Source organism: Rhinoderma darwinii, chromosome 1 (assembly GCF_050947455.1).
Source record: "Rhinoderma darwinii isolate aRhiDar2 chromosome 1, aRhiDar2.hap1, whole genome shotgun sequence".
Lineage (NCBI taxonomy): Eukaryota > Metazoa > Chordata > Amphibia > Anura > Rhinodermatidae > Rhinoderma > Rhinoderma darwinii.
The window spans coordinates 252,003,282-252,018,356 of record NC_134687.1 but is presented as its reverse complement, the minus strand read 5'-3'; the positions used below and the strand labels follow the sequence as shown (position 1 = coordinate 252,018,356).

The following is a 15,075-nucleotide window of genomic DNA, read 5'->3' as shown; positions in this document are numbered from 1 at the left end:
GGTTGCCTAAAGACGTTAGGGCTTACGTCGCCGCTTGTGAGGTTTGTGCTAGGTCCAAGACCCCTAGGTCCCGACCTGCGGGCTTACTACGTTCCTTGCCCATTCCCCAGAGACCTTGGACCCATATCTCCATGGATTTTATCACCGATTTGCCTCCATCTCAGGGCAAGTCGGTGGTGTGGGTGGTAGTAGACCGCTTCAGCAAGATGTGCCACTTTGTGCCCCTTAAGAAACTACCTAACGCCAAGACGTTAGCTTCTTTGTTTGTTAAACACATTCTGCGTCTCCATGGGGCCCCAGTCAATATAGTTTCTGACAGAGGGGTACAATTTGTTTCCTTATTTTGGAGAGCTTTTTGTAAAAAGTTGGAGATTGATCTGTCCTTCTCCTCCGACTTCCATCCCGAAACTAATGGCCAAACGGAAAGGACTAACCAATCCCTGGAACAATATTTAAGGTGTTTCATCTCTGACTGTCAATTTGATTGGGTCTCATTCCTTCCCCTCGCCGAATTTTCCCTGAATAACCGGGTCAGTAACTCGTCAGGGGTCTCCCCGTTTTTCTGTAATTTCGGGTTTAACCCAAGGTTCTCCTCCGTTTCTCCTGGTTGTTCCAATAATCCCGAGGTAGAGGACGTTCATCGGGAACTGTGCACAGTCTGGGCCCAGGTTCAGAAGAACCTAGAGGCGTCCCAGAGCGTACAAAAGATTCAGGCTGATAGTAGGCGTTCTGCTAACCCCCGGTTTGTCGTCGGGGATCTGGTCTGGTTGTCGTCCAAGAACTTGCGCCTTAAGGTCCCGTCCAGGATGTTTGCTACCCCATTTATTGGACCTTATAAGATCATTGAAGTCCTCAACCCTGTATCCTTCCGTCTGGAGCTGCCCCCATCCTTTCGCATACATGACGTCTTCCATGCCTCCCTCCTTAAACGCTGCTCCCCGTCCTGGTCCCCCTCGAGGAAACCTCCTGTTCCCGTTCTCACCCCTGAGGGGGTGGAATTCGAGGTGGCCAAGATTATGGACAGTAGGATGATCCAGGGCTCCCTCCAGTACCTGGTCCATTGGAGAGGATACGGGCCGGAGGAGAGGACTTGGGTACCTGCTCGTGATGTTCACGCTGGGGTATTGATCAGGAGGTTCCACCTTCTCTTCCCCACTAAACCGGGTCCTCTTAGTAAGGGTCCGGTGGCCCCTCATAAAAGGGGGAGTACTGTAAAGGATCTGCCAGGTACTACGTCTGTGTATACTCCCGGGATTAATCAGTCGACACCTGAGGCCAGACCTCTTAGACTGACACCGGCTCCCACCAACCAGGGTGGCAGGCTCAGGAGTGGGAGAGCCTATCGCGGCCTGGTCAGTCGGAGTTAGCTCCGCCCCCTGTCCATTTATACCTGCCGTGTTCTCTTCCTCAGTGCTTGTTATTCTTCTCGGATTCCTGGCCCCACTGCTGCCTTGCTCCAGCCTGCTTCTGCCGTGCTTCTGCCTTGCTTCAGTTCCGCTTATCCTGCTTCGCTTTGCCCCTGGCTTGCTTCCTGCTCCGTGCTCTCGTTGGTATACTCCACTACATCCTGATCCTGACTGACTCATTCACCGCTCCGTTTCCTCGCGGCGTTCCGTGGGCTACTGCCCCTTCCCTTGCGTGTTCCCTGTTTGTACTCCCTTGCACTTAGACAGCGTAGGGACCGCCGCCAAGTTGTACCCCGTCGCCTAGGGCGGGTCGTTGCAAGTAGGCAGGGACAGGGCGGTGGGTAGATTAGGGCTCACTTGTTCCCTTCACCTCCTTCCTGCCATTACAGGGGGACATTTAACCCTGAGTATGTAACGACGGGGGTAGGGAAACGAACAAGTGAGCCCTAATCTACCCGCCACTCTGTCCCTGCCTACTTGCAACGACCCGCCCTAGGCGACGGGGTACAACTGGGCAGCGGTCCCTACGCTCAGTAAGTGCATGAGACAAACATACAAGGGAATACAAAGCAAAGGGAAAGGGGCAGTTGCCCACGGCAACACCGTGAGCAACAGAGTGGTGAACGAGCCAAATCAAACCAGGAGAGCACGAGGTACCAAACGCAGAGCAGAAGAGTAGTCAGTAAGCCAGGGTCAGTATGGAGCAGGATCAAATAGTTAGGAGCTGTAGCTGGGCCAGGAAACCACACGGAAAGAATCACAAGCAAAGGAGGAACAGGAAAGGCAGGTATAAATAGACAGAGGGCGGGAGCTAGCTCCGTCTGGCCAGGCTGCGATAGGCTCTCCCACTCCTAAGCCTGCCATCCTGAGTGGTGGAAGAAGGAGTCAGTCTCAGAGACGTAGATTCAGGTGTAGACTGATTACCTATGGGAGTTAACCCCGAAGCTGTGCCTGGCAGATCCTTTACAGGGTAGTATTGTAGGGGCTGGGGAGTGGTTACCCAGCTTGTTTCATACATTCCTGATGGGCAGGGTCACCAGGAAGGCTAGGTCTTGGAGATGGTTGGTGCCCTCGGGTCAGGTGCAGTACGGCTGTAGGGCAATAATTTCCAGACCTGACAAGGAAAGGATGGAGTTAAATATATAATGCGTGAAGTGCCTTCAAGGATCCTTTAACAGGGGAATGTTTGCAGAATAGTGCAGGATGTTAATTTATAGTGTTTGTGTTATTATGGTTATGCTATTTGATTGCATTTGAATATTTTGTGTATTTAATAAATGGCTGCAGTGGCCTTTACACCAATTTCAAGTTGTGGTCCCTTATTGGGTTACTGGTGGTGGGATGTCATAGGTAGCAAAGGCATCAAACATACCTTAAGTCAAGGGATCCAGGCCCTTTAAGTGTGAGAAGAAGAAGAGACTTGAGAGAATTGCTGCCAGAAGAATACTGTGAAAAAAATAATAATACAATATAAAACATTCTCTTTATAGATAGATTTCTATCTATCTATACAATCTATCCATCCATCTATCTTCCTTTCTATCTATCTATCTATCTATCTATCTATCTATCTATCTATCTATCTATCTATCTATCTATCTATCTTTTATTATATTAGAATAGGCAGGTAGGGAATATATAATTATATACACCGCATTCCAAATTATTATGGAAATGTTATTTGTCGCTAATTTTCCGAAATAATCGATACAAATGGCAGTCAGTATAATCTTCAAGCCATAAACCGTTGGAGTATTATGCGAATTTTATTGAACAAATTTTTAAAAAAAACCTCAAAATGCACTGTTTCAAATTATTATGCACAACAGAGATCAAAACATTTTAAAGGTTGTAAAGAGAACTAAAATGGTAATTTGTTGAATTTGCAGCATCAGGAGGTCATATGTACAGAAATCAAAAGCTCTTTCAATCAAAAAAAACTTAACAGGCCAAGTTACATAGGACCCCTTCTTTGATATCACCTTCACAATTCTTGCATCCATTGAATTTATGAATATTTGGGCAGTTTCTGCTTGAATATCTTTGCAGGATGTCAGAATAGCCTCCCAGAGCTTCTGTTTTGATGTGAACTGCCTCCCACCCTCATAGATATTTTGCTTGAGGATGCTCCAAAGGTTCTCAATAGGGTTGAGGTCAGGGGAACATGGGGGGGCCACACCATGAGTTTCTCTCCTTTTATGCCCATAGCAGCCAATGACACAGAGGTATTCTTTGCAGCATGAGATGGTGCATTGTCATGCATGAAGATAATTTTGCTACGGAAGGCACGGTTCTTCTTTTTGTACCACGGAAGAAAGTGGTCAGTCATAAACTCTACGTACTTTGCAGAGATCATTTTCACACCGTCAGGGACCCTAAAGGGGCCTACCAGCTCTCTCCCCATGATTCCAGCCGAAAACATGACTCCGCCACCTCCTTGCTGACGTCGCAGCCTTGTTGGGACATGGTAGCCATTCACCAACCATCCACTACTCCATCCATCTGGATCATCCAGGGTTGCACGGCACTCATCAGTAAACAACACGGTTTGAAAATTAGTCTTCATGTATTTTTGAGCCCACTGCAACCGTTTCTGCTTGTGATTATTGTTTAGGGGTGGCCGAATAATAGCTTTATGCACACTTGCAAACCTCTGGAGGATCCTACACCTTGAGGTTCGCGGGACTCCAGAGGCACCAGCGGCTTCAAATACCTGTTTGCTGCTTTGCAATGGCATTTTAGCAGCTGCTCTCCTAATCCTATTAATTTGTCTGGCAGAAACCTTCCTCATTATGCCTTTATCTGAACGAACCCGTCTGTGCTCTGAATCAGCCACAAATCTTTACACAGTACGATGATCACGCTTAAGTTTTCTTGAAAAATCCAATGTTTTTATACCTTGTCCAAGGTATTGCACTATTTCACGCTTTTCGGCAGCAGAGAGATCCTTTTTCTTTCCCATATTGCTTGAAACCTGTGGCCTGCTTAATAATGTGGAACGTCCTTCTTAAGTAGTTTTACTTTGATTGGGCATACCTGGTAAACTAATTATCACAGGTGTCTGAGATTGATTACAATGATCCAAAGAGCCCTAAGACACAATACCATCCATGAGTTTAATTGAAAAACGAATAATTAAATGTTTATGACACTTAAATCCAATGTGCATAATAATTTGGAACACGGTGTATATATCCACATATATATATAATATATATCAATAGTGGTTTATTTTTTTGTTAGCGGTAGTGTAGATTGTTTGTTTAGTTAATGTTAGTGACATTATGGCGAGGAAGTTATTTAGTGCTGAGGAGGTATACGCCATGCTGTGGTCAGAGTCTGAGACCGGATCAGAGATGGCGTCAGAGATGGAACCTGTTTAGCGTCACTTCAGCTTCATCTTCAGGGAACATTATCCCTGACGCAGTTGAAACTGCAGAACATGAAAGAGCAAGGCCTAGTAGCGCTGTAGCACGGGACAGCCTGGTCTCTCCCGTTCAGGCTCTTGTATGGGCACCTGCTCAATCTTTTGGGCCTTGAATCCACAGATTTACTGCCACTCCTGGCATAACTGTGGACAATACAAATTTTGTCCAAATGGATTACTTCCATTTATTTATTACTGACGACATCCTAAAAATGATTGTCCACGAAACTAATTTATATGCCGCTCAGTATATAAGGCAGAAACCTTCATCCACGCATGCCAGAAATTGGACGCCCACCAATTTGCAGGAATTCAAAACATTTTTTCGGGCTCATCCTAAATATGGGTATTGTAAAAAAGCCCTCCATTAGGTCTTACTGGTCAACAAGGCCTACCCAAGCCACCCAGTGTATTCTGCAGTAATGCCCAGGTCTCATTATGAGAGAATAATTAGGTTCCTCCACTTCACTGACAACGCACATGCCCCCCAAGTACCGATGCAAACCGTGATCGGTTGTTCAAAATAAGACCACTGATAAATTCCCTCAATAATTTATTTATACAACTCTACACCCCTGAGCAGAATATAAGTGTGGACGAATCCCTCCTCAACTTCCATGGAAGACTTAGCTTTCGCCAATATCTACCTTCCAAAAGGGCAAGATATGGCGTTAAGCTTTATAAATTGTGTCAAAGCGGGTCAGGATATACCACCGCCTTCAGGATTTATGAAGGGCGGGACCGCTCAATAAATGTTCCTGTTTGCATATTTTCTAAAGTTCATCTGCTGGATAGCTCCATTTGAATAAACCTGCAATTTCTTATTTTAGGAAACCCCAAAAAATAAATTCCCATTATAGCCCTAGATGAATATTTTGGGATCTCTGCTTCAAGAGCAGATATTTTGGAAGTGTTAAAGAAACTCTGTTGAGTTTTGTAAAACCAGCTTTGAAAAAAGGTGATTTGTGAAATAAGCTTCTTCTATTGTAAGCCGCCCTAGATCTCTACGTGATAAATAAGGCACACATATTTGGCATCCCCATGCACAAGAGAAATGGCAGAATGTGAAAGGAGATGAATTTTGTCCGTGGTCTATATAGTGTTTGTGAAAAATGCTAGCATAAACGGACGCATTTTCTAAAAAAAGATTGAATTTTATTTTATTCCCTCTTATTCAAGAAACTTTCAGAAGAAAACTGGACTTTCTAAAAATATGATAAACTCCTTGAAGAAAACCTTGTGGGGTCCTCTTGTGTGAATGAAGTCATTTATGGGGTGTTTTTAATGTTTCAGCAGCATTAGGCCCCCAGAAAACAGTGTGCGGCTATAAAATCAAGTGCAGAATTCCTGGACCGAAAAGGCCAAAAAGCCTCCTTTTATGCCAAGCCCTGGCACATGCCCGCACAGTGAATAAAGCACACATATTTGGTATCCCCATGCACGGGAGAAGTGGAAGAATGTGAAAGGAGATTAATTTTGTCCGAGGTCTATACAGTGTGTGAAAAATGCTATCATAAACTGACGCAATTGCTAAATTCCTGCATTTTTTTCCAATTTTGTCCACTTTAGAGAAAAAAATAAAAATAATGTATACTGACAAATGCCATTAAAACAAAGCCCTATCTGTCCTTTAAAAAGTGTGTAAAATGCAAAGATGAACTTTAATCATCTAAAGAAGTGCATAGGAAAATTGTAAAATTTTCTCTGGTCATTTAGCTGTAAAACAGCCTAGTCCTTAGGCCCCATGCACACGAACGTAAAAACGCCCGTAATCACGAGCCGTAATTACGGCCCGTAATTACGGCCCGTAATTACGGGCCCATAGACTTCTATTGGCCACGGGTAACTCCCCGTATGCTTATGGGAAGGTGCCTGTGCCGTTGAAAAATATAGAACATGTCCTATTTCAGGCTGTAATTACGTCACGGGCAGGCCCATAGAAGTCTATGGGGCTCCCGTAATTACGGGTGACTACGTGTGTGCACCCGTAATTACAGGAGCGTTGCTAGGCGACGTCAGTGGATAGTCACTGTCCAGGGTGCTGGAAGAGTTAAACGATCGGCAGTAACTCTTTCAGCACCCTGGACAGTGACTTCCGATCACTATATAGATCAACGTGTAAAAAAAATAGAAGTTCATACTTACCCAGAACTCCCTGCTTCTTCCTCCAGTCCGGCCTCCCGGGATGACGTTTCAGCCCATGTCACCGCTGCAGCCAATCACAGGCTGCAGCAGTCACATGGACTGCCGCGTCATCCAGGGAGGTCGGGCTGGATGTCGAAAGAGGGACGCGTCACCAAGACAACGGCCGGGTATGTATGAGTTTCTTTTACTTTTACTGCGGAAAGGGCTGCCCCTTCTCTTTATCCTGCACTGATAGAGAGAAGGGGCTGCCGATTAGTGCAGTGCAATTTTGCAGCAAAAACTTGCCCGTAAATACAGGTGGAATACTGGTGACACCAGACCCGTATTTACGGGCACGGGTCCGTAAATACTGGTGCAATATTGCTCGAATACGTGTGACCAAGGACCCGTATTTACGCCAGTATTTACGGGAGGAAAAAAATAAGTTTGTGTGCATGAGGCCTGAACTGTTTAACCTGGTCAATGAATCAGCCATCACAACATCTTGTAGCAGGGAGTTCCAAAGTCTCACTGTTCTTACAGTAAAGAATCCTCGTTTATGATTATGGTGACACTTTCTTTCCTCTAGACCTAGAGGGTGACCCCTTGTCATGGTTACAGACCTAGGTGTAAAAAGATCATTAGAAAGATCTCTGAACTATATTTGTACATTGTAATTAGATCGCCCCTAAGTCGTATTTTTTCTGAACTGAATAGCCCCAAGTTTGATAACCTTTCTTGGTACTGCAATCCGCCGATTCCCTTAATTACCTTGGTCGCCCTTCTTTGCACCCAAACTAGTTAAGCTATGTCCTTCTTATACACAGGTGCGTGCAGCTACCTAATGCGGTTTCCACGTCAAAAAGTGACATGTCACTACTTTTTTTTGCAACACGGATTTGAAATCTGTGGCAGGAAAATCCACGAAAATATAACTACAGCATGGATTTTCCATTGAAATGAATGGGAGGCGGTTTGTGCGTGAATTCCACTTCATATGTGCAGATTCCGCACCAAAATCTGTGAAAATCCATTGTGTGAACATGGTCTTAAGGTCTCTTTACATGGAACAACTTTAATAACCACTGACTAAGGATTGGTACCTCAAAAGGTTGTTCTTGAGTATCTGAAAACACTGCCAGTACTAGAAGCTTCATTGTTGCCTAGTGATAGCTCTCACGTAAATCTCGCTACAAGCAGCATTTACAGACAATGGCACCGATAATGATAAATTTTACAGTGGCACTATTAACCAACATCAAAGAAAAATGACAGTTTTTTTGTTTCTTATTAATCATCTTTATACACACTGGCCAACTATCTTTAGGATCACTCAAAAAAATAACGATTTGTACCGATAAATGGCTAGTGTACACAGTTCTGTAGAACACGTTCAACAAGCTCATTACAGTATAACCCACATTACACACGATGTACAAACATTACGAATGTAAATATACGACAGTGTATGCGGGATGCATTCTTCAGTGAAGTAGCTGGAGACCAGGTTCTGTCCTCCCCCTCAGAAACCAGGGGAATCTGCTTCCAAACGCTCAGATTGTATGAGCTGAGTCATGGTGGTACCTGAAGGGGTCGCTGAGTGATAAAGGACATTACTCGGTGTCTGGTATGAGCCCAACATTGTCTCAAGTCTCAAGGACCACAAAGGGATAAATTTGTGTACTGTCTAAGATTATACTACCATCAGACATATACCAAGTCTCTTGCCAAATAGTATCAATACAGATTTGGGAGGGCCAAGCCCTCCTTATCGCCCATATGCTGCAAGCCCCCAGGGAGATCCACACAGTACCCCCTGCCTAAATAAAAGTATGAAGGTCCCTATCTATCTGAGAGAAAAAGAAAGGACAAATCCAAAAGTTCAAAAGTGTTCATAGACTTTGAGAGAAGTGCAGTTGAGCGATGAAAAGTTAGCTTGGTGTTTTGTATCATATACTTTAAATGATCACCAATAGAAGTTGTCACTCACCACTAGCCCTAAATAAGTTAACATCAAAACCCATTGTAAAATGGTAGGGTCCCCAGTAGTCTGTGGTCCCTCATCCACCGCATGACCTGAAATTTAGTAGCTTACCCTGAGAGTGGATTAGGTCCTATAATAGTCAAATAGGGGGAACAAAAAGCTTGCAGCCAAGGGCCAGTAAATATGGTAATTGTCCACATGTTTAAAGTTACACATTACACGTTAGATGTACATATAAACAAATATATTTTCTAATATATTATCCTAAGTTACAGCCAACGGTTCAAAGACAGGACTGTTGTTAGCTATATATATATATATATATATATATATATATATATATATATATATATACACTCACACACACACATATTTACTATATGGTGCCTGGTGTAAAGACTTCATAATTCAAATCAGCAGCACAAATTCTGTGCAAACATTAAGCTAGCAAGGAATACTGGAAAATCTGAGTTATAATGCATACAGAATTATGAATGCAACTCTTGCTTATAATACAGACTTTTACTTCGAATGCATGGAAGAGAACTAATGAAATGTATTTAAAATGTCTATTGCTGTGTGCGAGTTCAGGTCCCCACTGCCAAAGAATCCACAGTCATACCATATGCAAAGAGAGGTGCCGCACTCCAGACTCATGCGTATAAGATGAATTTTTATTTACAGTATGTCATCAGGATTCCATAAAACATCAAGTGTGATGTAGCAACGTTTCTGGCGTATGGTCCTTAATCAGGCCTTATCTGTGTAGGAAATCTATTTGGAGGGAACACCAGGTTTATTGTATTTGTATTTATTGTTTTCAGATGAAGTGTATGATGATGTTGATGTAATCGTTGGGAGAAGTAAGCCAACAACTCCTCAACTGAGGTAATTTTCTTTCTTTAAAAGTTAATTGCCAATGTTTAAAGCAGAAGTGCAATACTATATAAAATTTATTTTATTGAATAATCAAGCTAAAATATACAAACATGTGCAGATAGATAAAAATGCAACCTTCACAATGAAACAGATAAAGAAATGATGCAGTGGGCATCACAAAAGTACAGACTGTCAAGGTCCTATACAGAATCAATACGTAATAAAATGTAATTTTAATCCAATATTTGTAACATATAGTTATAGAAAGAGGAAGGAACCAGCGCAGTGTACCAGGATATGAAACAAATCACAGTAGCAATATAAGTAAATTGATGTATTCAGACATGGGGATAAGTAAACACACATGACACCCAATAGATGAAAGTGTTTAGAAGAATCCTGATAGGCATTTCGCCGTAGCTTCGATGAAGCTACGGCGAAACGCGTGTCGGTGGTGCGTGACTGGTCCTCTCTGGGTTTCCCTGTGTTCCAGCCCAGCTGCACTTTGCAGGTATTGTTCCTATCAGGATTCTTCTACAAACATTGGATTAAAATGACATTTTGTTACGTATTGATTCTGTATAGGACCTTAACACAGTCTGTACTTTTGTGATGCCCACTGCATCTTTTCTTTCTCTGTTTTATTGTGAAGGTTGCATTTTTATCTATCTGTACATGTTTGTATATTTTAGCTTGATTATTCAATAAAATATATATTTTTATCGTTTTCACAAGGTCGTATTTTGTCCTCAATAGGTTCTATATATTTGTGTTACACGTACCATTATATATAGGGTTGTTCTAGGTTTGGTTTCCTCACTATATAAAATGTGTGTATGTGCATCTATCAATGCACTGTTCTGCATCAGACGGAGTTATAACTAGGACAAAGCAAAGGTGCACTGTATGGCCTTTGTCATTACATAAATTGTCTCAAAAACAGTTCATAGTATGAAACTCAACGTCTAGCAATCGCTTTTCCCTAATGCCATTTTACAAGGTGAATGCTTAGAAAACATCTGTCTAAAAGGGGGAATTAAAGAGAAGCTGTCAATGAGAGACTGGTGGGCCTGGAAACCTCCCAGCTCATGAACACGCCAATTTTCTAGACTGATAAGACACATATTACTGCTCAGCATTAGAGGGACCTAGAGGATCTTCTATTTTACCGATAGCACTCCCTTTTGTGTAGAACTCTTTACACTCACAGGTACATAATTTTCTACAGAACTTAGACCCAGTCGGTTTCCTCAAGCTAAATTTCCTGTTACAGAAAGGAAAGCAACGCACCAAAGGCTTAACTTGAAGCTGCTGGGCCCCAATGGAAGATCCCCCCACCTACCTTGTGACATTTATTATACTGCAGTCTTTTTATGTGGCAAAGTGGCTTTTGGGCCCTCTCAGGCACCAAGGTTCGGGTGCGACTGCTGCCTCTGCACACCCTATAGCTACGCCAGTGGCGGATTATCATATGGGCGGTTCGGGCGGCCGCCCGGGGCCCAAGGCTCTGAGGGGGCCCATGGCAGCCCGAACCGCACATCATTTTAAAAATCATGGCGTGGTAGCGCCGCTAATGGCCGTTGAGAGGGAGGGAGGGAGAGAGAGAGAGGGAGGGGCGGGTGAGCGACTAACTTCTGGGGGCTGTATTGGTGGGTCTGAGCGACGGGCTCTTCACTTTAGCGATCGGTGGGGTTCTCAGTGCTCGGACCCCCATCCGATTAAAAATTCTGACATATCAGTATGACATGTCAATTTTTTTTTTTAAGTTTAGTTACACTTTAAAGAGAGATGTTATTTTTTTTAAGTATTATTATTGTTATTATGTATTACTTTTTCTTTAATAAAACAGTGTATCAGTGACTGGTGCAACTTTCTAAATACTTTTTATTAAAAATGATTTTTACTTTTTGAGATACAGCTGATTTATATCCTGAATACAGAGCAGCTGTATCTAGTGCAAAAAACTGTATCCGTCAGGTCAGTGGCACTGACAGGTACAGTGTCAGCGGGTTGGGGGGGTTGAATTGCGTGTGAGGGGGGAAGGAGGTGGCCCAAGTTGTGTCAACAGCCCAGGGCCCATGGTACACTTAATCCGCCACTGAGCTACGCTCAGGGTTTTACCGGGCCACCAGAGTACAGGAGAATCTGGTCTGGAGCAATAATGCCTCTAATACAACAGGGCCCCAAAGGTCTAGCTCAGAACAACATCATTTGGAACCCTCACAACAAAGTTTACAATGCAATTAAAAATAGCCGTGCACATATTGTGTGGTGGCCCAAGAAACCCCTTTCCAATGCTAGCTACACCCCTATAAGGTAAATTTTCAGACTCAGAGTAAATGCTTTTTTTTTTTTTTTTAATCATGTAAAGAAACTCTATAATAAAACCTATAGTTATGTCTACCATTCACTGCTGTCTTTTTTGACGTTTATTTAATGTTTCGGGAACTGTGTCACAGCTATTGTTTTGGATACGGTTGGCAGGCAGGGGGGTTATTGCATTTATTTATTTTATTCAAGATTTAAACTTTTTAGTATTTTTTTTACTTATTTTAATGTATCCCACGTATCCAAGTATCATATAAAATCTTTTGAAGTCACCCAGTGATTTTGCCATGGGTGTTTAAAGACATTGTAGCTCTACATGCAGAAGCTGACACAAGCTCTATGTTATTGGTGTAAAGTAGGGTATACTCCCATTTCAACTGGTCCTTTGCTACTTCAAGTGCTCTGCTGAACCTGCTTTTGTGTGATGTTACACCCAGAGGCAGCACTTCACATGTTGGACAATTGAATTGCACGAGTCAACCCTTCTCCCTGCTACACAGTATGAGATCTCAGGATACCTGTCACCTACTTGTAGGAGGGACTACCGCTGTCGGTACGCAATGAAAGAGACACAACTTCTTTTTTTCAACTTCTTTACTGCAGCGAGCAGGTAACAGGAAATTCTCTTCTATGGAGCAGACAGGAATCCTGAGGTTGAGGACTTCGATCCCGCTGGAAGTCCCCCGGAGAGAGGTTGTGCCTGACCCCATGTTGCCAGGCTTGGCTACGGTCACGCCGCCGTCAGTCACGGTGGTAGCTACCCACTACTGACAGCCTACCCTAGGGTAAGAGTCACACTCCCGGCCCATGGGTCGCGTCGTGGGAATCAGTGAACTACCGTACCTACTGGCACCGTCACGGGTCCTTGCGGAGGTATCCGCTACCTTTCGCGACAAACCCTCTCTCTCCTCAGTCAGCGGTCCAAACGGTGGACCCCCTAGGATGCAACTGAACCGGCAGGCTGACGCTAAGGTTTACACAAAGTCCAGCTAATAGTCCAATGAAGTCCCGTCAACCCGACCGTTCCTTCTGTCTGCTCCTGATTCAACAAGATTCATCAACAACAGTTCCATGCAAGTATTACAGGCGGTGATTCATCATCAACAGTTCCATGCAAGTATTACAGGCGGTGATTCATCAACAACAGTTCCATGCAAGTATTACAGTTGTTTACACTCTGGAGGACACGCAGGGACACTGGCGCGGTTAATGGGGTGGTGAGCCTGTATTAGGCCAAATTCAGGCTTTATCATCTCAGGATTGTAAGGCTAATCTTCCATGTACTCTGTGACCAGAATAAACGAGGGCCGTACTTCTTTTGGAGGGTCAGACTGCCATGAGGGTACTGGTACTGTCCCTGGAAAGATCTGAGGGTCCTAGTTAGGGGCTACGGGGTGGGGCCAGTACCTGTAGCGTATGCTAATGCTCCAATCCGCTCCTGCTCCGGTCAGTCCACTGTTTGTGCGCACCCTCTGCTTCTCTTTCCCTGCTGCAGGGAGACCCATTCCTCTTATCGGTCCTCTGCTGCTGCCACACTGATTTCCCTTCCTTGCGGTCACTGATCCGGCAGCCCTCTGTGCTCCAGTCTACTGCAGCCACGCTGTGGGTTCCTCCCTGGCCGTTCGTCTGCCGTCGGTCACGTGGCCTTACTTTCCCCTCCTTGCTCGTCACTCTCCTGCTCCTCTTTTTCCCTTTCTTCACTCTCCTTTCCCGCCGACTGTCTCACTTCCGTCCGCCTCCTCAGATCCCCCTCCTCATCTGGTCCTCCTCCTCTGCTCCACGTCCCAGCATCGCGAGATTTCGTCCCCTGCTTCACTACTTGGTGCATGCGTCATGGCTGTCGGCAGCGCGGCCTTCGCCATGACGACCAAGACGCTCCACTGCTCCCGAGCCGCCCGACAAGCCCGTGTCCCTGCGTTGGCCCCCGGGGAGAGGTGAGTACGGGTGCACCCTTACACCCTTACACACTGCAGGCCTTTGGCAGAAAGAACAAGATTTGTGTACAGAACCAGTTCGTCTCTAAAGATGTAATTGTTCTGATTGATTCTAGTGTAGGTGCTCATTTAGATGTGGCAAACATTCCTAGTCTGACTCCATATTGTGCTTCTAGCTGTCAGGGGGCATATGCAAAACTTTTTTTCACAGTATTCTTCTGGCAGCAATTCTCTCAAGTCTCTTCTTCTCCTCACACTTAACCCCTTAAGGACACGGCCAATTTTGGCCTTGAGGACAGAGCAATTTTTTTAAATTTCCCTCTTTGCATCCCGACGCTCATAACTCTTTTATTTTTTGTACGACGTAGTTGTATGAGACTTTGTTTTTTTGCGGGACGAGTTGTACTTTATGTAGGTACCATTTTTTGGTACAAATACATTATCGTTTAATTTCTATTTTGGCGAAAATGCAGAAAAAAAGCACTTCCGCTGCAGTTTTAATATTTTTTTTTTTTACACCATACACCGATCATCATAAATAATGTTATACATTTGTTGTACAGGTTGTTACGGTCATGGCGATACCAAATATGTCTATATTATTTCATGTTTTGGGACTTATATTTTAAAAAGTTTATTTATTATAAAAAATGTGTGTTTCTGTGTATTTTTTTTACTTTTTATTTATTTATATATCATTAATTTTTTTTTACATTTATTTAACTTTAATCCCCTAAAGGGATTTATCATTTTGATTTTGTAACTGTAATGTACTGGCATAGATCTATATGCCAGTACATTAGCCTGTGTACTGATTGTACACAGGCAGTTGTTAGGGCATACCTCAGTATGCCCTAACAACAGGAAATATGTTCAGACAGCCCTGGGGTCCTTCAATGGACCCTGGGCTGTCTGCCCATACGAGTTGAGGGCTTTGATCGCGTCACAGTTATTTTCTGTGACGCGATCAATGTGCTGTCCCCCCTCTTTGAA

The 15,075-nt window shown here is 43.8% G+C and overlaps 1 protein-coding gene across 1 annotated transcript in view; it reads left to right on the top strand.

The window, feature by feature from the left end:
• Positions 1 to 15,075, top strand: part of LOC142742095 (uncharacterized) — a 380,698-nt gene that overhangs the window by 210,009 nt on the left and 155,614 nt on the right. The window contains exon 5 of the mRNA XM_075851566.1: positions 9,766 to 9,829. Within this exon, the coding sequence (XP_075707681.1) occupies positions 9,766 to 9,829 (64 nt within the window). The remainder of the gene's footprint in view (positions 1 to 9,765; positions 9,830 to 15,075) is intronic.